Here is a 24,973-nt window from a genome sequence, read left to right on the forward strand (position 1 = left end):
AAGAAACAGATATAGAGAATAGAATTATGGGCATGGGGGTAGGGGAGGAGAGGGTGAGACGTATGGAAAGAGTAACATGGAAACTTACATTATCATATGTAAAATAGATAGCCAATGGGAATTTGCTGTATGTCTCAGGAAACAGGGGCCCTATATCAACCTAGAGGGGCGGGGTGGGGAGGGAGATGGAAAGGAGATTCAAGAGGGAGAGGATATATGTATGACTATGGGCAATTCATGTTGAGGTTTGACAGAAAACAACAAACTTTTGTAAAGCAATTATCCTTCAATAAAATAATAAATTAAATTTTTTTTAAAAAGTCTTCTCCAACACCACAGTTCAAAAGCATCAATTCTTCTGTGCTCAACTTTCTTTATGGTCCAACTCTCACATCCATGCATGACTACTGGAAAAATCATAGCTTTGACTAGACAGACCTTTGTTGGAAAAGTAATGCCTCTGCTTTTTAATATGTTGTCTAGGTTGGTCATAACTTTTCTTTTAAGGAGCAAGCATCTTTTAATTTCATTTCTGCAGTCACTATCTGCAGTGATTTTTGAGCCCCCCCCCAAAAAAAATAAATAAATAAAATTGGTCACTGTTTCCATTGTTTCTCCATCTATTTGCCATGAAGTGATTGGACCAGATGCCATGATCTTAGTTGTTGAATGTTGAGTTTTAAGCCAGCTCTTTGACGCTCCTCTCTCACTTTCAAGAGGTTCTTTAGTTCCTCTTCACTTTCTGCCATAAGGGTGGTATCATTTGTGTATCTGAGGTTATTGGTATTTCTCCCAGCAATCTGGATTCTGGCTTGTGCTTCATCCAGCCTGGCATTTCTTATGATGGACTTTGCACATAAGTTAAATAAACAGTGTGACAATATACAGCCTTGACACACTCCTTTCCCAATTTGGGTCCAGCCTGTTGTTCCATGTCCAGTTCTACCTGTTGCTTCTTGACCTGCATACAGATTTCTCAGGAGACAGGTCAGGTGGTCTGGTATTTCCATCACTTGAAGAATTTTCCACTGTTTGTTGTGATCCACACAGTCAAAGGCTTTGGCATCAATAAAGCAGAAGTAGATGCTTCTCTGGAACTCTCTTGCTTTTTTGATGACCCAGCAGATGTTGGCAATTTGATCTCTGGTTCCTCTGCCTTTTCTAAATCCAGCTTGAACATCTGGAAGTTCACGATTCACATACTGTTGAAGCCTGGCTTGGAGAACTTTGAGAATTACTTTGCCAGTGTGTGAGATGAGTGCAATCTTGCAGTAGTTTGAACATCCTTGGGCATTGCCCTTCTTTGGGATTAAAATGAAAACTGACATTTTCTAGTCCTGCGACCACTGCTGAGTTTTCCAGATTTGCTGGCATATTGAGTGCAGCACTTTCACAGCATCACCTTTTAAGATTCGAAATAGCTCAACTGGAATACCATCACTTCCACTAACTTTGTAGTGATGCTTCCTAAAGCCCATTTGACTTCGCATTCCAGGATGTCTGGCTCTAGGTGAGTGATCACACCATTTCTAGGTCATGAAGAACTTGCTTGTATAGTTCTTCTGTGTATTCTTGCCACCTCTTCTTAATATCTTCTGCTTCTGTTAGGTCCATACCATTTCTGTCCTTTATTGTGCCCATCTTTGCATGAAATGTTCCCTTGGTATCTCTAATTTTCTTGAAGAGATCTCTAGTTTTTCCCATTCTGTTGTTCTAATGGGAAAACAATAAAATGGGAAATGATTAAATAAATAACTGTAAAAATTTGGCCCTTGATAAAAGTAACAAAACACTGGCATAAAATGGTCAACATAAACTTTTTCAAGAGCTCTGAAAATTAACCACAGACTTGAAAAACTCCAAAGAGCATATATTCAAGAAAAAGTGCTAAATCTCTAAATACCTTTGTGGCATTTTAACTGGCCTATTACCTTCCAACTCATCCCAGCTCTACAGTAGCCTTGCAAACCAGCCACCTCCCAACCATAATAGTCGAGAACATATAAAGAATATCTACAATTAGACAAAAAGAAACACAAAGCACAATTATAAAATGGACTGAGGAGTTGGATAGACATTTCTCCAAAGGCAATATAAAAATGCTCAGCAAGCACGTGGAAATATGTTTAACCTCAATAGCCATCTTGGGCATGCACATCAATACCATGATGAGTTATCACTTCTCACCCACTAAACAGCCTATAACCAAAACAACAAATATTAACAAATATTGGAGAGGATGTGAAGAGATTAGAACTTCCACACAGTACTGATGAGTAAATTTGTGCAAACACTTTGAAAAACAGTTGAACATTTCATAAAAAGGTTAAACATGTAGTAATCATTTGATTCTGCAATCCTATTCTCAGATATATACGCAAGAAAAAATAAAACCATGTGACAACACAGCTACTTTAAGTACAGAAAAATTAATGTTGTGACTAAAGTTGGTGGGGGAAAAGATAAAGTATTTAAATGCTTAAAGAGTCCTATAGATTATTTACAAAAAAATAATATAACTTTCAAATATTTGAGGAGAAGGCCATCACAGGAGAAGGTGTAAGTCATCTAAATTCTCTCTCTTTTTTTTTAATGGAGACAAAAGATACACTCTGTGGTTGCAAAACAAGGAGAAATTCTTGTGTTTATAGTAACAAGAACACACAAAAATAAGGAAATTGGGGTAGGAAATTATATTCATTGCAAGTTATTTTTCAATATTCATTATTTTACTGTGCCAAAAACTTTAAAATAAGTGGAAACTAATTGGGCCTTTCTAGAAAGAAACAGAGCTTCGTAAATATTCAAGTCACACTTGAAAAAAAAAAGGTAATAAAAATCAGTGACAAAAGTGAGATGTAATACCCAGGCTTTGGTAAATGAGTAATTTGGGGAAGTTAATGAGATGGCTGGATATAAGGTAGGATTTTGGATATATGAACATATTGATGAATTTGCGTACCAGGTTAATAATTGGAATATATTTTGAAAAATAATCAGAAGTTTAACTGACAGTAGTGCTCATTTGTTTTACATTTAAAGTGGTAAATATTTATCTCAAGCCCACTCCATGCGTGATCCTTTGTGTTGGTGTTTAATTGATCACCATTGGTTATAAGAATGTCATGTTACAACTATCTTCTACATACAGATTCTTCCCTAAAGACTGATTAATATCAAATGTTTTCAGTTCTGCCCACAACTCTAGTCAGTGGAGCAGAGATAAGAACACAAAATTAAAACAATTTCCGGAAAAAGAGAGCCTTTCTTCCACTAGAAAACTATAAATAGTAAATGTCTCTTGGCTTTCTAGAAAGTGTTCTAGTTGTTAATAAATCTTTCAATAGCTTCTTTCTACAGAATGAAGATCTTTTATTATCTTTTTCATTTTCTGTGTTATGCGACCTTCGTTCTACCAGGTAATAGATGCTTCTGGTGTGTTTGTATGTATCATATGTTTGTTGTTATTGCTCCAGGCTTAAAATAGAAATATTCAATCATAAATTAGAAAGTGTAGGTTCCTAATAGAATCTTTTCAATTAAAAAATCTCTTGAAAAAAAGTCTCTTGATGATATTGAAACTCAGTTTCCTATTTTAGAATAGTGCTATACCAATATAATTTATTTCAATTTGAAAATCAAAATGCAAATAAAATAAGCTGACTAAGGTGAGATTCTTTTTCTTCTTGGACTGTTGATTTGTTTTGATATTCAAGTTTTTAAGAATATAATAATTTATTAAATTTATTTAATCTTCTATCAGTGAAGACTTCATAATAAATTGAACCCCAGGGAAGATGAATAGACTAAGAATAGGTACATATCTCTTGGGATACCAATAACAAACTCTCTAAAATGATCCAGGATATAGTCGCAAAATATGCTGGGCAATGAGGTGCAGTGAGAATAAAAAGGCAGATAAAGAAATAGAACCTCAAAAATCTTAGTTGAAATAGTTAATGCATTAGTAAAGGAATACAACAGTGGTTTTATGAATCAGTTAAAAGTAAATCATTAAAATATTTAGCTCCAGTGATGATTACATGCTCTTCTTAATATGTGTTGCCACTGAGGTAATCCAGACTCTAACAAGGAAGATACAAATATATGCCCCAAAGTGTGTTAATTTGGCACTAGAGAGCTGGAATTTCAAAAAGGTGCAGCATGTATTTAGAAATAGAACTGAATTCAAACTTAGAAAATCTAGATTTTAGATTTTCTATTCAATTTGTACATTGCCACTTGTGCACATTGCCACTTAGAGAATTTAAGTGATTTTTCAGTGTCCTTAACAAAAAGTGAAGGAAATACAGCAGAATCAATAGCAATTGTAGAAAAGGTAAAATATCTGATATAAAAGTTTGTTCTTGTTATGACATGCCAGCTGAAATGGACAGAATGCTCCATGTTTGGCCTTTCATAGATCAATAAACAAATAAAAACAAATAAAAAAACCAGGAAAGGCAATTCAAGATATCAAAGTGAGTGGCTTTGAAAGAGTTCATCAAGTAGTACATATCACCTGCACAATGGTGTGGTTTGACTATTGATAAAACCTTAAAGTAAAAAAAGAAGCAATAAAAAGTGTCTAAGTGAGTACTTTGTGAAGATGTCAGATGAGTGTTTGCTGCAGAGTGATACCATGCTGGAGAGACTAGTTGTGAAATGATGAAATCAATACTGATGTTGATTAAAACAGGAAGGAATAGCCAGTATTTTAGGGGAAGTGCAAGCATCAAATAATCTATAGGGATAATGAACATAGCATACTATAATAGTTTATATAGTGAGCTTGCCATTAAATGGGCCAGGTTTTTCAAGGACCTGGAGCTCCTTTGTAGCTGTGGTAAAAGCTTTAGTTCTGTTAACTATAAAATGGACGGTAATTTAATTTCATAAAGTTTTAAAAAGATTAAAAGAAATAATGTAAGCAAAGTATTCATCACGTTGAAGACTGCATTGCAATATTTCAAGAAATGAAAGAAGAGAAATAGAAGTAGAAAGAAAAAAGACTAGATGAAGCAGCAGAGGATAAGGAGTACAAGGATGTATTCAAGTGTAGCCAGCTCTTTCATTAACAATAAAAATTATACCAATAATATAATAAGCAAAGTATATAAGCAGTAAAATAAAGAAAAAGAAAGAAAAATTGTACAAAACAAATAACCAAAGGCATATAAATTAAAGTTGTAGTGGATGCCATTTTTGGAGGGTGTAAAATTTGCATACACTGTTGGTGGCAATATATAAACTAAAAACTTTAGAATCAAACTCTTTCACCATTATCCTAAACACATATTATGTAAATATTAAGATATGTAATATGAATTTGTTTATAATAACTTGACATTGTTGTATGGCAGAAGTCAGCACAATATTGTAAGACAACTATCTTCCAATTAAAATAAATTTTAAAAATAACCTTATAAAGTTCTAAATATTATGTAGCTAAAAAATTGATAAATTATCTTATATATAATTTCAAGGGAATATTATGTAGCTCTAAAACTTTGAATCTTGTTGAGAAGAGCAATATATGTCATACAATCTAATCTTGTATTAATTCAGAATGTTTCAATTTTACATGTATAATGGGGATATATAATATTTTAGTGTCTTCTTATTTTTTGGCATTTTGCAAATTTGTTACAGTCTACACATAGGACTTTTTATAATCACAAATAGTATATCCTTAAATTAAAAAATCAGTAATTTCAATTACTCTTCTTTTACTCTAGCCTTGGTGGATCCTGAACGATGCTCAAAATTGTACGGTCAATGTAAGAGACGCTGTCCTAAATATGAAAAGCAAATTGAACTGTGTTTGTCACCAAGTAAGGTTTGCTGCACTGAGAGGTCATTCGAGGATAATTGATCTTGAAAAGGAAGATTTACCTCTGACCAAAGGAATCATGTGTGCCCCCAGTGCAGAGAGGTGTCAGAATGCAATTAGAAGCTCTGTAATAAATACATAAACCAATATTGTTATCTTCCTTTGTAGAAGTTAATTATGTGTTCAGTGGAATGAGGTAGGATCCATCTTATTTTCTCTAAAGGTTTGATAAAGGCATGCTTGGTGTGCTGAGTCACTCAGTCCTGTCTGACTCTTTGCAACTCTACGGACTTTAGCTTGCCAGGCCTTCTGTCCATGGGCATTCTCTAGGCAAGAATACTTGAGTGGGTTGCCATGCCCTCCTCCAGGGGATCTTCCCAACCCAGGGATTGAACCCAGGTCTCCCACATTGCAGGCAGATTCTTTACCATCTGAGCCACCAGGGAAGCCTAAGAATACTGGAGTGTAGCCTATCCTTTCTCCAGGGGATCTTCCCAATTCAGAGATTGAAACCAGGTCTCCTGCATTGCAGGTGGATTCTTTACCATCTGAGCCAAGAGGAAAGCCCTGATAGAGGCATATCTTTTGCTAATTTCTATCGTGGGTACTATATTTGCATCAATGTTGGACCACATATTTTGTGTCTGGCGGTTCACCTAAACTTATACCACTGAGCATTTTCCAATGTAACCATGATCTCAATAGAAACTTGGTTCCTGAAAATTAATACTGATAAGTTTGTCAATTGTCTAAATATCCTCATCACATTATTGACACTAACAGACAGGAAACCTAAGTAGGAGATGAATGCATGAGCTATAATAGAGCATGGAGATATTTGTTGGCCTTTTCACTCTTCTACCAAGGTTCTTCTCTTTCAAAAAGGCATTTTATTCTATATTATCTAATGCTTATACACTTGACCCTTGAACAACTCAAATTTGAACTACAAGGTCCACTTACATGTCAACTTTTTTCAATAGTAAATACTACAGTGCTATACGATCCTGCTTGGTTGGATTTGGGGAGGCAGAGCCACCAATAACAAGGAACCAAGATACAGAAGAACAGTGGACACAAAGGAAAGAGTATAATTATATATAGATTTTTGGCTGTGTGGAGGGTGAGAACACCTAGTTCCCATGGACAGTGGGGCCTGGCAAGCTATAGTCCCTGGGATTGCAAAGAGTGAGGCACGACTGAGTGACTAAACACAGCACAGCATAAGTACTAAACACAAACAGTCTTTTAATGTTAAAAGCTGGGGGAGAAACATGAAGACTAGAATTTGTTTTTCAGCTAAAATCAAGGGATAAATCTACCCTTTATCAATATTCTATAACATCCCCAAACATATTTTTAATCATCATATTCTTTAGAACTAATTTAACTACAGGCCCAAGATTATTGCCTTTTTTTTTTAATTGAAAATCTGGTGAACCTAGGGGATGTCTACCTTAAAGAATTTGTACCAAGATGGACTTCATATAGCCACCAGGGGTTTAAGTGTTGTGTACCTCAGAGAAAAATGTTGAATTCAAGTAGAATGTATCCATTGGAGGCAAGAAGATTAGCCAGAATCTGTACTTCTATAGGCTCAAGAACCAGATATCAGTATCCAATTCAAGGATTTGAGAACAGAAGAGAGACATATATAAAGAAATTCAAGGATAAGGAACAAGTTGACAGCATTGAATGCAATAAGAAATAAGGCAAAATAACTCAAGATTTACTTTAAAACTTTGAGGAGAGGGATTCTGGAAGATGGTATCTGCAACACAGTTTTTTGAGATAGAGCAAATAATAATAAAACCAAAATCCATGAAAAAATTATAACAAACTAGGTGACAAGATATCCCCACATACTTTATTATAAAAATGGGGGGGGGGAGGGGAAACACCAGTAGCTTAAAGTCTATTGTGAAATCTGTATCTGAATGGGAGAAATCAGATGGAAGAATTGCAGTCTTTCTATGGATGTGCAGAAAAGCGGAGTCCCATTCAATGAATGCTGTTGGAGGAAGGGCATACATATTTGTTAATATCAGCTATAACTAGGAGGGATTTTTCACTTTAACAGATGGTAAGTGAAGTGATTAGCCATATATGAAGGGGTTGAGAAAATCTACTCCTATGAAATACTGAAATTGAGCAGACAGGGATCATTTCCAAGAAACACCTCTATATTAAGAAAAACACTACTGGGAGTGGAAATGAAACTTGGCCACGACTGGGAAAATTGAGGAAAGGGAAAATGAGGTTTAGCTCATGCAGAGGCAGACCTGTATCCAGGATTCCCATTTCTCAATAGCCCGATTCGGTGTTTTAATTAGGAACAAAGATCCATGTACATTACCCCCAATTCTAGAGCTCCAACCAAGGCATTGGCAGCACTGTGTATTGCACTTGCTTAACGTACTTCACTGTATTCTGACTCCTAGAGATACCACTCTCTTGGAACCTCAGCTGGATTTCAAGTAAATTATGAAGTCTTAGAAAGGGTTTATATCTATTACTTTGTCTCTCCTCAAACTTATAACGGGCTTGTAACCATAGTAGATATTAATCAATAAATGTTGGAAAATAATAAGACCATTTATCCTAGACATTTCAATTTTCCATCTGTTCTTTTTGCCATTTCAAAAATATTTTTTAGATGCCCATTTTTATTGAAATATAGTGGATGTACAATATTATGTTAGTTTCAGGTGGACTACATAAAGACTTGACATTTGCATATGTTATGAAATTATCACCATGATGTCTAGTAACTTTATGTCTCCATACAAAGTTATTACAATAATATTGACTATATTCCCTATGCTATGCATTACATGCCTGTGACTTATTTATTGCATAACTAACTCAAAGTTTGTACCTGTTTATCCTTTCTGGTAACCACCCATTTGTTCTCTGTATCTGTAAATCTGTTTTCATTTTGTTTTATTTAATTGTTTTGCTTTTGAGATTCTGCATATAGGTGACATCATGAGGTACTGGCTCACTGTCAATAGGAGGAACATAAATTTTTGAAATTCCTGGATCAAAGTACATTTTTAATGTTTATACACAGGATGTCATGCCTGTTTTTCCACAAAAAGCCCACAGGTTTTGATTGCTCTTTAAAGAACATAAAATGAACAGATGATTATGAAACATGCTACAAATGCAATCATTTATATTTTTCTAATTCCAAGTGAGTTAAATATTTTAGGTCAGTTTACTGGCTATTTTCATTTCTCCTCCTATTATGTGCTTTTTTTCATGAACAGCTCTTAATTTTCTTTAGAATGATTTGTAGTTTCAAAATAATTTTGCACTCATTTTTTATATACAATAACCCTTTGGCTATTACATGTTGTAAGTATTTTATCTAAGCTTTTCTGGATTTTCATTCATAAAGAAATTATAAAGGTGTATATCATTAAATTGTATTTTCTTTTGTATGACTATTAAGGCCTTTCTTCTTGATTAGAAAGTCCTTCCCTCTGACAAGATTATAAATATGTCCATATTTATTTTTTATATATTCTATATGCATGCATGTACAAATATACATACAGATACACATATATTTCATTTTAAAGAATATAATATACATATATATAATTTTATTAATATTCAGCATATTAGCAGACATGGGTTTTTGCACATTTTTTCTGATAGTTTGCTGATCCCAACATCATTTGTGCCACATTTGTGCCATATTTTCCACACAGATTTGACATGCTATATTCATGAGAAACTAAATTTATGAATATACATGTGGATCTGCTGATCCATTGACCAATTTTGTAAAAATACCATCTTATTTTTAATACTGTAACTTTGTAGTATGCTGATACCTAGTAAGGTACATCTTTCTTTGTGCTGTTTTTTAGGTTACTTTGCCTTCAGATCTTGCCCTTGATCCTATCTGCTCAACCATCAGAAATCAATGTTACAACTCTGATATCAGAGAAAGTCTCACTTTCTTGGGTTCTTATAGAAGTTTCTTCTTTTGAAGAACAAAGAGACTTTGCTATTGTACTTTTATTCAGTACATGTGATAGACTGGTAATTAAATTATTAGATGGGTGCTGTGCTTTGTCTTATGAATACCAGTTGAAGTGATGTGCAATATGATTACTTAAAATATTTAACAAGTTCAACCAAGGTATTCCAGAAATAGCAAAATTATTTTTTAAAAGCCATACTAACAAGATTAGGTATCTCAATGATTTCATAATAATATCACATAATTTTCTAGTATTTTACATTTACAAACATTTTTATCTTTGCTTTGTCATAATCAATGAAAGAAATCAGAGCAAAATCATATTTTCACTGGTAAGGTTTAAATAATTTAATCACACCTTTCATTACACAGTGTAGAAGGCAGTCAAAGGATGTGACTCTGGTATCTAACATCTTGGGTTCAATTGCAGTCCCTACAATTTATTAACTGTACCAAGCTGGGCAAATTATTTCATCTCCTTATGTCTCAGTTTCCACATTTATAAGCAGGAAATAATATTTTTACTTACCCTTGTAGGAGGTTGTAAGGATAAAATGAGTTAACATATATAAATAGTTCAAAGCAGTGCCAATGTTAACTTTTATTGCTCAACAATCAAAACATAGTCAAAGCTATATAGTCATTCTATTCGTCTTGTACAGATGTGAGAGTTGGACCGTAAAGAAGGTTGAGTGCCAAAGAATTGCTTTCAAATTGTGGCACTGGAGAAGACTCTTGAGAGTCTCTTGTATTGAAAGGAGATCAAACTAGTCAATCCTAAAGGAAATCAACCCTGAATATTCATTGGAAGGACTGATGTTGATGCTGAAGCTCCAACACTTTGGCCACCTGATGCAAAGAGCCAATTCATTGGAAAAGACCCTAATGTTGGGAAAGAGTGAAGGCAAAAAGAGAAGGTGTTGGCTGAGGTTAAGATGGTTAGACAGCATCACTGACTCAATGGACAGGGGTTTGAGCAAACTCCAGGATATAGTGACCTGCTGCAGTCCATGGGGTCACAAAGAGTTGGACATGACTTAATGACTGAACAACAACAATGAAAATGATGTGATAAATTTACTTAGATAAATTGACCAAAATGTTTCTTAACAAATCAGTAACTTAAGGAGGGGGCTTCCCCAGTTGCTCAGTAGTAAAGAATCTGTCTGCTATGCAGGAGATGCAGGAGACGTGGGTTCAATTGCTAGTTTGGGAAGATTCCCTGGAGGAGGGCATGGCAAACCATCCCAGTATCCTTGCCTGGAGAATCCCATAGAGAGAGGAGCCTGGAGGACTATAGTCCATGGGGTCACAAAGAGTCAGACATGACTGAAGTGGCTGAGCACATACACACAAAGAACATAAAGAAAAGAAATCAGGTACCATAACTTCTAGACAATTACTCTTCCCAGATAAAAAAAAAAAAAAAAAAAGGTCCACCAAAGGAATCCACAGTAGATGGAGAAGATATGCCTTTGCTGTTCTCATGCTTATTTCTCCTTTAATCAGTTTTTGTGATCTCTGTAGCAACAAAGGTAACCTTTGCAATGACTCAGTCAGTCAGTTTAGTCACTCAGTCATGTCCAACTCTTTGAGACCCCATTGACTGCAGCACACCAGGCTTCCTTGTCCATCTCCAACTCCTGGAGCTTACTCAAACTCATGTCTATTGAGTCAGTGATGCCATCCAACCATCTCATCCTCTGTCTTCCCTTTTTCCTCCCACCCTCAATCTTTCCCAGCATCAGGGTCTTTTCCAATGAGTCAGTTCTTCTCATCAGGTGGCCAAAGTATTGGAGTTTCAGCTTCAGCATCTGTCCTCCCAACGAATATTCAGGACTGATTTCCTTTAAAGTGGACTGGTTGGATCTCCTTGCTGTCCAAGGGACTCTCAAGAGTTTTCTCCAACACCAGAGTTCAAAAGCATCAATTGTTCAGTGTTCAGTTTTCTTTACAGTCCAACTCTCACATCCATATATGACTACTGGAAAAACCATAGCTTTGACTAGAGGGATCTTTGTTGGCAAAGTAATGTCTCTGCTTTTTAATATGCTGTCTAAGTTGGTCATAACTTTTCTTCCAAGGAGCAAGCACCCTTTAATTAATTCAATTAATTAATTAATTAAAAGACACTTAAAAGATGCTTGCAATGACTAGGGTGCTGAAAATGATAAATATGTCCTAAAAGCATCAGTCTTAGATAAGCACCAGAGCTTTGTTAGCATTCTTTGGACTGAAGGTCATATCAAATTGGAAACTATCCAGATTCACTTAGAATAATTACCAAGGTTTTGAACATACCCTAAGAATAAGTATCCTTCAGAAGATCTATCCTATTTTTGCAAATTTGCTGCACAATTGGTCTTAGGAATTCAACTGTTTCCTGTATAACACCTACTGGATAATCTGGAAATCTGTTTCAGTTTTCTTGGTTCAGAAATTAAGCATAAGGAGGTTTATTGAATTTTTTTATCTTTAATAGAGAAACTTCCCTTACTTTCTAAGAACAGAGAAATGGAATGCCTTTAAACTGGGCATTTCAGTAACACAGCTCTTTAATGGACCATGGTAAATACATTTTCCAATAATCCTATTACTTCTAGATCTTAAAAAAAGAACTGCAAAGCAAAGCAAAACTTGACTTGGATCTTTAGCTAAATATCTCCTTTATATGACCATATATAAAATAACTATTTACATACACCATTCAAATAATTCTGTTAGTAAGTATTTATTGAAGATGTCATCATTTGGTATCTTACAAATATGACATTACAGACATTATTATTTGGCTGTGTGAATGCAAGTATTCATTGTGGAATTTTCTTATACCTACTGTGTCTTTAAGATCCACATTGCATGTGAGAGACAGCAAAGAATTATTTATTTCTGTAATGATGAAGAGGGTTTTAATAATAACTATAGATCACAGAGGGAAAGATTCTAACAGCAAAAGTAATAAATTAATAGAAAAAATTTTCTGCTACTTTTAAAATTCAGTATTTTATTTTTGCATAGTTTCTTAAGCAATAAGAAAAGAAAAGATCACACTGTCGTATTTATACTCCTCAGACCTCCTGTAAGAAATTCCAGTGATATGGGATTATTTAAACAACTAGCTACTAAAAATCATAATAATCTGCTGGCAATGTCTTAAATGCTTTAGATTACCAAGATAAAAGAGAAGCAATGTCCCGCACTTTTTCCCCAGGCACTGCTAAACAGGAGTGTTAACTTCGATAAACATGAATGACTAAATTCATATCACTGTAGGAAGAGAAATATAAGAAGATACACTCTCCACCTTCTTCTTACTGAAAGACTTCAGAGCTGCTGACTTAACTGACTTCCTTCAATCATGAAGATTCCTGTCCTTCTCTTTGTTGTATTTTTCTTTCTGGCCCCACTGTTACCAGGTAAAATGGAAAAGTTAATTGAGTGGTTGAAATCTTTACAGAGGGATAAGTCTTGGTTGATGTCAGCTGGAGATAGAGTGACTTGCCAAGAAAGTGGTTTGTGATAGTACCAGAAGTAAATCTTACAGAAAGGACTTGTGATCTTACTAAAAAGTAAGGTTCCTGGTGAGTTATATTATTGTGGGAGACAGTTTAAGGACTTGATCAATGCTTTGTTCTCAGTCTAGGCTGGCCATCCAGAAAGACAAAGTAGATAGGATATTAAAGTATAATCATCTTCATCCTTGAGAAACAGTGAGGCACCGTGTGTTGTGCAGTAACTGTATTTTTCACTAACATACACTGAATGATAGATTTGGCCACAATATCATGATTTAAGTGTAGTAAGTACATCTATTTAATAATATTATCATGAGGATTACAGATATGTAAATATGCAAAGTGCCTAATATCGACTATGATTATGTCCTTCTGAAACATTTTGATTACTTTTACATTGTCTTGAAATGTCTGAGAAAGAAAATAACTTCTTGGTGCCTCATTTTGGAGAAAGAAACTCTATTTTTACCTCTATTGTAGAATAAAACACAAAGTTTACTCTGTCGGACTTCATGCATTTGGGTTGTGTACCCTCGTCTATAAACCATTGAACCAACCAAATCTTAGGTTGGATTTATAGCCAAAGGATGTGTCTTGATGGAGATCATTGGATGGGTTGTTCTGACGTATTTTGGGCTACTTAAGATAGAAAAAGAAGTTTGTTTGTTTGTTTTTTGTATATATAAGAATACTGTGAAAATACATACCCAAGAAAATAATTCCATTCACCTTAAAAATCAAACAAAACAAACAAGCAAACAAATAAAACTATGGAGAATTTTTACTTAGAAGTGGCCTATAACTTCAATAACTTACTAATAGAACTTACACTCCATTCCTTAATAGTATAAATGAAATCAAATTCTCTAACAGTTAAGTCTATCTTTGAGTAATTTAAAACTGAAAAACCTAAGTATTTTGGAGAAAAGAGTTAAATGACTTGAACTATTTTGCAATTAAAATAAAATTTCTCAGATGAAAATTATGAGAGTTGTTTTTGTATGACATCTTTCTAAACTCAGAATAAACAGAATTAAAACCAGGTTTTGCTTTTTACTAACCCCAAACAAACGTTTCCTTAAAATAGAAAAGACTAGTATACAGAGCAACCACATTTGGGTAATAAAATATTACTTTTAATCACATGATCATGATTTACATGTGTCCCTCATGTCATCTGTTTTTGAAAAACTTATGTGAAAACCTTCATGACATTTTCAGTATCTTCAGAAACCTAAGAGACGTGTTTATGTGCATGGTTTCATCTAAAAGTTGAAAAATTTGCAATTCCTTCTTGTGCATAAATATGAATTTTTATATGATGCAATAGCTGTTATCTAGAGAAAAGATATTTGTTGTTTTTGTTATGAGTGGAAATATGCTAATTTAGAATTGCCACTTAAATAATGCTATTCTTTTCCTCATACTGGTGCTTGACAGCTGTCATCTTCTGTTATTTGTAAATTCCAATTAAGTCGACATACATGCTTCACAACCCTCATGTAGGATGGTATAATTTGAGGATGCATTTTTAAGCTGGTGAGATAATGTCTTTTCCCTCCGGCATCAAAAGCAATAAATAACATCTCTCTAGATATTACAAATAAAGAGACATCATTAATTTATACAGTGAAACAGTGATATCACATGGCCTAAAATATATGGGCAAAAAATCAATGTAGTATGGGTTTGACTTTTTTCCTATAAGGCCTACTTATCCAAAGTAACAGAGATTTCATGCTAACTTAAGTTTGCTGAATCTGAGGGCATCAATATATATCAGGTTATCAGTACCATCAACCCCATCACAACTGGATCCTATAAAGTAAGATTCTAGGGGAAGAGCGAAGACCACTGTTTGTGTACCTTTGTGGATACCTGATAATTCATCATTATATTTAATGTTTCTACTTTGTGAGTCTCCCTCTATTGGTGACTCATTTAAAAATGCAAGCATTATCACCCTCAATGGTGAAAAATTGAAGGCATTTCCCCTGAAATCAGGAACAAGACAAGGGTGCCCACTCTCACCACTACTATTCAACATAGTGTTGGAAGTTCTGGCCACAGCAATCAGAGCAGAAAAAGAAGTAAAAGGAATCCAGATAGGAAAAGAAGAAGTGAAACTCTCACTGTTTGCAGATGACATGATCCTCTACATTGAAAAACCCTAAAGACCTACAGAAAATTACTAGAACTAATCAATGAATATAGTAAAGTTGCAGGATATAAAATTAACACACAGAAATCCCTTGCATTCCTAAATATACTAACAATGAAAAAAACAGAAAGAGAAATTAAGGAAACAATACCATTCACCATTGCAACAAAAAGAATAAAATACTTAGGAGTATATCTACCTAAAGAAACAAAAGACCTATACATAGAAAACTATAAAACACTGATGAAAGAAATCAAAGAGGACACAAACAGATGGAGAAACATTACCGTGTTCATGGATTGGAAGAATCAAAATATTGTCAAAAATGGCTATTCTACCCAAAGCAATCTATAGATTCAATGCAATCCCTATCAAGCTACCAACGGTATTTTTCACGAACTAGACCAAAATTTCACAATTTGTATGGAAATACAAAAAACCTCGAATAGCCAAAGTAATCTTGAGAAAGAAGAATGGAACTGGAGGAATCAACCTGCCTGACTTCAGGCTCTACTACAAAGCCACAGTCATCAAGACAGTATGGTACTGGCACAAAGACAGAAATATAGATCAATGGAACAGAATAGAAAGCCCAGAGATAAATCCACGAACCTATGGACACCTTATCTTTGACAAAGGAGGCAAGGATATACAATGGAAAAAAGACAACCTCTTTAACAAGTGGTGCTGGGAAAACTGGTCAACCACTTGTAAAAGAATGAAACTAGAACACTTTCTAACACCATACACAAAAATAAACTCAAAATGGATTAAAGATCTAAATGTAAGACCAGAAACTATAAAACTCCTAGAGGAGAACATAGGCAAAACACTCTCCGACATAAATCACAGCAGATCCTCTATGACCCACCTCCCAGAATATTGGAAATAAAAGCAAAACTAAACAAATGGGACCTAATGAAACTTAAAAGCTTTTGCACTACAAAGGAAACTATAAGTAAGGTGAAAAGACAGCCCTCAGATTGGGAGAAAATAATAGCAAATGAAGAAACAGACAAAGGATTAATCTCAAAAATATACAAGCAACTCCTGCAGCTCAATTCCAGAAAAATAAATGACCCAATCAAAAAATGGGCCAAGAACTAAACAGACATTTCTCCAAAGAGGACATACAGATGGCTAACAAACACATGAAAAGATGCTCAACATCACTCATTATCAGAGAAATGCAAATCAAAACCACAATGAGGTACCATTACACGCCAGTCAGGATGGCTGCTATCCAAAAGTCTACAAGCATTAAATGCTGGAGAGGGTGTGGAGAAAAGGGAACCCTCTTACACTGTTGGTGGGAATGCAAACTAGTACAGCCACTATGGAGAACAGTGTGGAGATTCCTTAAAAAACTGGAAATTAGAACGTGCCATATGACCCAGCAATTCCCACTGCTGGGCCATACACAACTGAGGAAACCAGATCTGAAAGAGACACGTGCCCACCCCAAGTGTTCATCACAAGCACTGTTTATAATAGCCAGTGACATGGAAGCACCTAGATGCCCGTCAGGCAGCATGAAAGGATAAGGAAGCTCTGGACATATACACCATGGAATATTACTCAGCCATTAAAAGAATTCATTTGAACCAGGTCCTAATGAGATGAATGAAACTGGAGCCCCTTATACAGAGTGAAGTAAGCCAGAAAGATAAAGAACATTACAGCATACTAACACATATATATGGAATTTAGAAAGAAGGTAACGATAACCCTATATGCAAAACGGAAAAAGAGACACAGAAATACAGAACAGACTTTTGAACTCTGTGGGAGAATGTGAGGGTGGGATATTTCAAAAGAACAGCATGTATACTATCTATGGTGAAACAGATCACCAAGCCCAGGTGGGATGCATGAGACAAGTGCTCCGGCCTGGTGCACTGGGAAGACCCAGAGGAATCGGGTGGAGAGGGAGGTGGGAGGGGGGATCGGGATTGGGAATACATGTAAATCCATGGCTGATTCATATCAATGTATGACAAAACCCACTGGGAAAAAAAAAATAATAATAAAAAAAAAAAAAATTAAAAAAAAATAAAAAATAAAAAAAAATAAAAATGCAAGCATTTCTTGAAGAGGTGAAACAGCAAGTCTTCCATCCATGATATGGATGATTCTGTTCATTGGTATATATTGTGATCAAGGAGAATTTGAGTACTTTATAAAAGAGGGGATTCTGGAAAAAAAAAAAATAAGGAAATGCTAAGCGATTTTACACTTCTTCACTGTGTGTCTAAGGCTGCTCATGCATGAAATCACTAATACAGTGATTCCTTCTTCCCTGAGAGCCTCAGATCTGTGTGTGTTCAACAATCCCTCTTAACCCAGTGCCTGCTAGGGGTCTATTCATTCTTCCCATCAGAGACCGTTCTAAAGAAAAAGCAAGAGAGCTATTTAAACAACATGAATTGATTTTCCCATTCTTGACTTGTAAAGTCAAAAAATTTAAATATTTAATTTCTTTTGAATTAGAGGAAAAGTAATCAGGTGGGTAGGTTACGTTTAGGAATATAGATCATCTGCTCCAAAGCTATTCTGGATCTAACAATAACTATTTATAAATTTTCATGGAGAACTAAGCTGTAGCCAGTAGCAGGCCCAGCCAAAAGTTGCAGAGAGAGCAGGCAACAAATCACAAAACTGTCATGGTTGGATAAACAGTGAAATATATGACTTCTTAAATCCCTATTGTAAAGGGAGTGAGGGGAGGAAACAGCATGTGCAGATGTTATAATAAACTTCATATCAACAGCTGATTTATTCCATGTTCGGGGCCCTATGTCACATATAATAACTAAGTGGTTTATGTGCCTTTTTTTTTTCCTTTTAACAGTGAAATGTGCCATGAAAGATATCTATAGTTGTTTTCTCAAGAGAGGCAAATGTAGGCATGCATGCCACAATTTTGAAATACCATTTGGTTTCTGCACAAAACTAACTGCCAACTGTTGTATGTAGAAGTCTGAAATAAAAATCAACATCCCTGAAAAATAAAACACAGTGAGTATCAGGGTTAGTAATAAATGAGCCTGAATTACTAACCACTCCTAAACAGTACGTGTTGTTTTCTTGGTCACATGGCATCATCTGAGGAACTAATTTCTCTTTTAAGGATCTGATATCTTTTAAAAAATATGTTGGGTGGTTCTGTGAAAACCATTTCTTTATTTTGGATATAAATTCTCTATTAACTGGCTGGAGAATGTTAAATGACACCAAAATATTTATTATTATTAGGAGCCTTCAACTCAAAGGTATCCAAACTGCTAGGAGCACTTCTCCTAATGAATGAGAAGTTGAAAGAGACCAAAGAAATGGAACAAATAGGATCTTCATCAGATTATAGATCAAGGGATGTGACTTGATTCACTACAAGCAGGAAGTCCAGGAGTCGGTCCACCTTTTCAGTTTTATGCATTTGTTCTCTTCAGTTCAGTTGCTCAGTCGTGTCCAACTATTTGCAACCCCATGGACTGCAGCACGCCAGGCTTCCCTGTCCATCACCAACTCCTGGAGCTTGCTCAAACTCATGTTCATTGAGTTGATGATGCCATCCAACCATCTCATCCTCTATCATCCCTTTCTCTTCCTGCCCTCAATCTTTCCCAGCATCAGGGTCTTTTCCAATGAGTCAGTTCTTCGCATCGGGTGGCCAAAGTACTGGAGCTTCAGCTTCACCATCAGTCCTTCCAATGAATATTCAGGACTGAATTCCTTTAGGAATGACTGGTTTGATCTCCTTGTAGTCCAAGGGACTCTCAATAGTCTTCTCCAACACCACAGTTCAAAAGCATCAATTCTTTGCCGCTAGGCTTTATGGTCCAACTCTCACATCCATACATGACTACTGGAAAAACCATAGCTTTGACTAGATGAACTTTTGTCAGCAAAGTAATGTCTCTGCTTTTTAATATGCTGTTCTAGGTTTGTCATAGCTTTTCTTCCAAGGAGCAAGCATCTTTTAATTTTGTGGCTGTAGTCACCATCTGCAGTGATTTTGGAGCCCCCAAAAATAAAGTTTCTCACTGCTCCATTTGTTCTGTTACACAAGAAATTTCATTTATTATTTTATTGGTGTATAGTTGCTTTACAATGTTGTGTTATTTTCTACTATACAGCAAAGGGAAGAAGCTATATGTATACATACATCCCCTATTTTTTAGATTTCCTTCCCACTGACGTCACCACAGAGTATTGAGTTCCCCATGCTATGCATTTGGTTCACATTAGTTATCTATTATATATATATAGTATCAATTGTGCATCAATAGTGAATTGGGAAACAGATTGGCCTATACACACATGGAACTTTCAAAAGATGCCATTTCTGGAAATAAGACATAGCCACTAATATTCATTGGAAGGACTGATGCTGAAGGTGAAGCTCCAATACTTCAGCCATCTGATGTGGAGAGCCGACTCATTGTACAAGACCCTGATGCTGGGAAAGATTTTATAAAGTTGAAATGTTGAGTAACTACTACTACAATATATAGCACCTTGTAAAATTCTCAGTTTGTGAGTTGTGTGCAATGACAAATCAGGGAGTTTTTCAAGGTATAGAGCCAGATCTCTTTCCACCAACTATGGGAACAGAGAACAAAATGAGGCTTTGGGTCCCATTCAGAGGTTTTCCCACCTCTCCCTCCACTGGATTTCCATCAGACAATACATAAAAAGCTGTATTTTGAATGTTTTTCTTCTTGGCTCCTTTGTACATGAGAAGCAGAAAGGACAAAGCTAGAAAGGGAATTCTGCCAGGCATTAAATACTGCACTTGGCAAGGTGGAGTCCAGCTCTCAGAACTTGAACTTGAAGTACACCCTGACAACTGGGACATCCTTCTTGGTAGTTGCTAGATTTAATTTCAGCAGCCCAATCTTAGCTGTTACTAAATCTGGGAATCATTTTTTTTGTCAAATAATAAATATAATGAGTCTCTCAACTAGTGAAAGAAACTGAGAAAGCATATTTCACTGGTTCCCTGTTGCCCACAGGATAACAAAGCATATAGTAAATCCATACTGTACCCCAGCATGGGGCAGCGAGCATACCTAGAACACATGGGTACCAGGAGAACTGATGGGAGATGATTGAAATAATCCAGGTGGACAGAGATAAAGGCTGACCTAAAGGGATAGTAGACCCAATCTGAGACATTCTTGCAAATGTTTTATTCCCAAATTATGCTCCACATATTGAATAAAACAGATATTAGTAAGACTTCAAGATAAACTCACATGTTATATTATTATATTGTGTTTGTACTTTTCAGTGTTAACCCAGAAGTATATCAAAAGAGACAGAAAAGAGCTTACTGTGCTGCTGCTTCTTATCAATAATTTTCTAGTTTACTAGAGTACAGCCACAACCTATTCGCTTTTATTTTGACATGGACTTGGCCAATTTGAGAACTGACAGGACAGGAGACCGCCTGCAATGTAGGAGACCCAGTTTCAATCCCTGGGTTGAGAAGATTCCCTGGAGAAGGAAGTAGCAACTCACTCCAGTATTCTTAGCATCTTAACAAATAAAATTAAATCCATGAGTGAAAGTCACTGTCCCTGTGCATATCTGTTGATGGCTAAAGGTTCGATTGAGGAACCAATGATTTTATTTTGTTTCCAAAATGGTGAAAAATAGGGATTAAGAAGCTAGAGGTTTCTCTAGGAGTAAGAAACTTGAGTCAGGAAGGTGGGGGAAGGGTATTACCATAGTGGTTAAGTATTCATGTTCTGAAGTTAGATATGTTGAGTTTGATTCTCAGCTTAACTATGTTCTGAGCCATGTGATTTGAACAAAAATCATTAGCAGCTCTCTAAGCCTGAATGTCTTTATTTATAAGATAAAAATAATAGTACACTCAATGAATAATTTTGACATAATTAAATGAGCTAATCCAAGTAAAACTCATGCAGTATCTGGTATATAGTGAAAGTGAAAGTCACTCAGTCGTGTCGGACTCCTTGTGACCCCATGGACTATACAGTTTATGGAATTCTCCAGGCCAGAATACTGGAGTGGGTAGCCTTTCCCTTCTCCAGGGGATCTTCCCAACCCAGGGGTCAAACCCAGATCTCCCACATTGCAGGCAGATTCTTTACCAGATGAGCCACAAGGGTAGCCCAAGAATACTGGAGTGGGTGGCTTAACCATTCTCCACAGGATCTTCCAGACCCAGGATTTGAGACTATTCTTTACCTACTGAGCTATCAGGAAAGCAGGCTAGGATAACTTAGTGATAAAGCTCAAAGACAAGCAACTTAAAGCTTTACTGTAAGGTACTACATATTAATATTTCCCAAGTCATAAGTCTCTTGGAGAATAAAGAATAGCAAGCCAAAAAGATGAACAATTATAGTAGCTATGTTTATGTTTTAAAATCTCCACATTCAAACTGCTTTTGCTAAGCTAAAGATTTAGGGACATATAGTAATAATATTGAAAAATGTAAGAGTTTCTAATCATTTTATTCTCAAGCATAATTAAATTCTGTGGTTCTCTTGTGTCACAATAGAAGAACAAACACTGTCAACGTCCCCAGGAGCACACCTTCAGTCTACTTCTTAAGAATAAAATCCTGAACAAACATATTTATAAGCACTATTTCAATCACTTGAAATGAATCCCAACTCTGTGTCTCTAATCTTCACTTATTTCTTTGGCTCAAGATGCAACTCTGCCTCTTGGATATCTTATGAAAATTCTGTAGACTTCTTAATTCAACACTCTCAGCATAATTCTATCTTCTCTTGTTCTCATCCTGATATCCTGACTTCCCCTATATTGTTTGTGATCATTGTTAGCGTCACCTAAAGGACAAGACTACTTCCTTATCATCTCCATTTATAAGTACATTTATTCCAGTCTATAAATACTACTTGAAACTGCTCTTTCAATTTTTGCTGATACAGACTTGCTCCAGCCCTATCGTCAGCCCTGCTTCCCCATGTCCATGGCACATACCTAACGTGATGTTTGTCTTCAGGTTCGTCCCTACTTAAGTTACAGAAAGAGTCAATAGGAATCAAATCAATCACCATTAGAATTCTTTGGCAGTCCAGTGGCTGGGGCTCTGCACTTCCAATGCTGGTGCTTAGGTTTGATCCCTGATTGGGGAACCAAGACCCCACATGCAGTGTGGTGAGGCCAACAGTAAATATATGGATAAATTTTTTAAACTAAAAAATAAATCAGTCAGTGTGGGTTAGGCACTTGGGGTGTAACACTGAATGGAAAAGAATATAGTTCCCAAGAAAGCTGTAACTATTAAATATATATTTATTAGTATGACATGTGCTAAAGTAGAAGAAATCTAGGTTCTAAATTTACCTTGAAGTAAGGGGCTCTGGAAAGACTGTATTGACAAAATAGCATTTAAACTAAGATCTGAGGAACATGAAAAAGATAAGCTGGATGTTACCATACAGTTGAGAAGGGGCACATGTTGAGAAGAATAATTACAGATGTTTCTGGTAAATGCAGTAGGTAAATGTGTAAAGTCCTGAGATAGAAAAGGGCAAAGACAGAGTACAAGTAACAAAAATTCAATGTGGTTGCTGAATAAAGGACGAGTAGTATAGAAAAATATATGAAGATGAACACTTGGGTGAGCCAAGGTTGTGAATGGTCAAGGGAGGTATACGAGAGCTTAAGGGGGAAAAGTACAGAGCGCTAAACAAAAGAGACCTTTGTGACTACTGTGGAGGGAATGGAAGATCAAGGGTGTGTACATCTAGATAAATTCAGAGGCTGTTGGAGAATTACAAATGAGACATAGTGTTAGAGTGCATTCTGACAATGGAGATGAGTGGAACTAGATAAAGTTAGCTGCACGTGGGTGGCAGAATCTTAATTAAGACAAAATAGTCCAGAAGTCCTCACAGGTAGTTGCAATAATTCCTCCTTCTCTCCAAGAGGCAAAAGACGAGCTTGCTCACACTAAGTTTCCAGTGTTCCTCAGTGATATACTTAAGATTCTAGAAAGTTATTTAAGTATCAGATTGGAGGTTGACTATCAAACTCAGCTTTGTGTGGAAAGTTCATTTAAAGTGACTTTATAATGAAGCCATGAATACTAATATCAACCCCCATCCCAAAGGAGGATCCCTAGTCACAGCCTCAGCCAACTTCTCTCAATAGTTCCTACCAGAGCTGTAGTTCAGGTCTGGCCTTTCTTTTTTGCTGTTTCTAAAATCATCTTTACATGAGCTTTGGTAATCAACCCTTACCTGCTTCCTAAAATTACTACTGAACCGTAGTTTTTGTGTCCCTGAAACTTTAGGACAATTTTTCTCCTTTTCATGACAATTTTGGTTTCTGACTTCAGAATCCAGACAGACTCTGGATTTATCATACTCCTTGTAGTTTTCAAGTTTGAATTACGGACGTTCCTCTGTTCTAAATGCCAGTGTGGATTGTCTGGAGCCCCTCTTCTCTTTGGCCAGTTGTGCAGAAATGGTGGCATTTGTCATCCCTGATTTGCTGTATTGCGATTGTCTATTGTTTGCTTCTCTTAATAGCTGCTTACAAAAGTGTTGCCGCACAACTTCACCAGGCTTATCTTTAGAAAAGAAAATTTCTAAAGTCACTCTCCATCTTAAGCATGCTGTTTTCTCATTTGTATAGAATACTTCTTCTGTCAGTTTCACAGTGGCCTATTCTTCTAATGTTATCAGCTCCTCACATCTGGTGACATACAGAGCTGCAAGACAACTTGTTGAGCTATATTTTTTAAAATATTCTTTCTTATTTTTAGCCTGTGAAATCCCTCATTCTTCAGACTACACAATGAGAGTTATATTTTTATGAAGAGTTTTCTACTTCTCCACTTTTGGCTCAAACAGCATCCATAATATAAAATAAAACCCTTTTAAACCAGTTTTTAAAAATTTCCTGTATGAAATAATACATGGATTATAGTCTCTGTAGTTATAACATGAAATAAACTTCTGATTATGTCTTGCATCCTAAAATTGAAATTTTCTCGTTGTGGCGTCAAAAATAGTAAATCCACATGAGAAACTCTAAAAAAAAACTTGATGATTAAAAATTCATTATGTTAAACTTCCCTAAAATGGGGAAGGAAATAGCCACTCAAGTCCAAGAAACCCAGAGAGTCCCAAACAGGATAAACCCAAGGCGAAACACCCCAAGACACATATTAATCAAACTAACAAAGATCAAACACAAAGAACAAATATTAAAAGCAGCAAGGGAAAAACAACAAATAACACACAAAGGGATTCCCATAAGGATAACAGCTGACTTATCAATAGAAACCCTCCAGGCCAGAAGGGAATGGCAGGACGTCCTGAAAGTAATGAAAGAGAATAACCTACAACCTAGATTACTGTATCCAGCAAGGATCTCATTCAGATATGAAGGAGAACTCAAAAGCTTTACAGATAAGCAAAAGCTGAGAGAATTCAGCACCACCAAACCAGCTC

General features: G+C 35.8%; 1 protein-coding gene and 1 long non-coding RNA gene across 2 annotated transcripts in view; both read left to right on the plus strand.

Annotated features, from left to right (window-relative positions):
- The first annotated feature begins 3,361 nt into the window (after positions 1-3,361).
- Positions 3,362-5,875, plus strand: DEFB114 (defensin beta 114). The gene is made up of 2 exons (XM_043449932.1): positions 3,362-3,428; positions 5,739-5,875. The coding sequence occupies exons 1-2, from the start codon at positions 3,362-3,364 to the stop codon at positions 5,873-5,875; spliced, it is 204 nt and encodes a 67-aa protein (XP_043305867.1).
- Positions 5,876-19,872: 13,997 nt separating this feature from the next.
- The window catches only part of LOC122429355, a 25,983-nt gene continuing 20,882 nt past the window's right edge, over positions 19,873-24,973 (plus strand). The window contains exon 1 of the long non-coding RNA XR_006265963.1: positions 19,873-19,949. This is a non-coding gene — a long non-coding RNA (uncharacterized LOC122429355). The remainder of the gene's footprint in view (positions 19,950-24,973) is intronic.

The sequence above is a fragment of the Cervus canadensis genome, chromosome 28, assembly GCF_019320065.1.
Source record: "Cervus canadensis isolate Bull #8, Minnesota chromosome 28, ASM1932006v1, whole genome shotgun sequence".
NCBI classification, from domain to species: domain Eukaryota; kingdom Metazoa; phylum Chordata; class Mammalia; order Artiodactyla; family Cervidae; genus Cervus; species Cervus canadensis.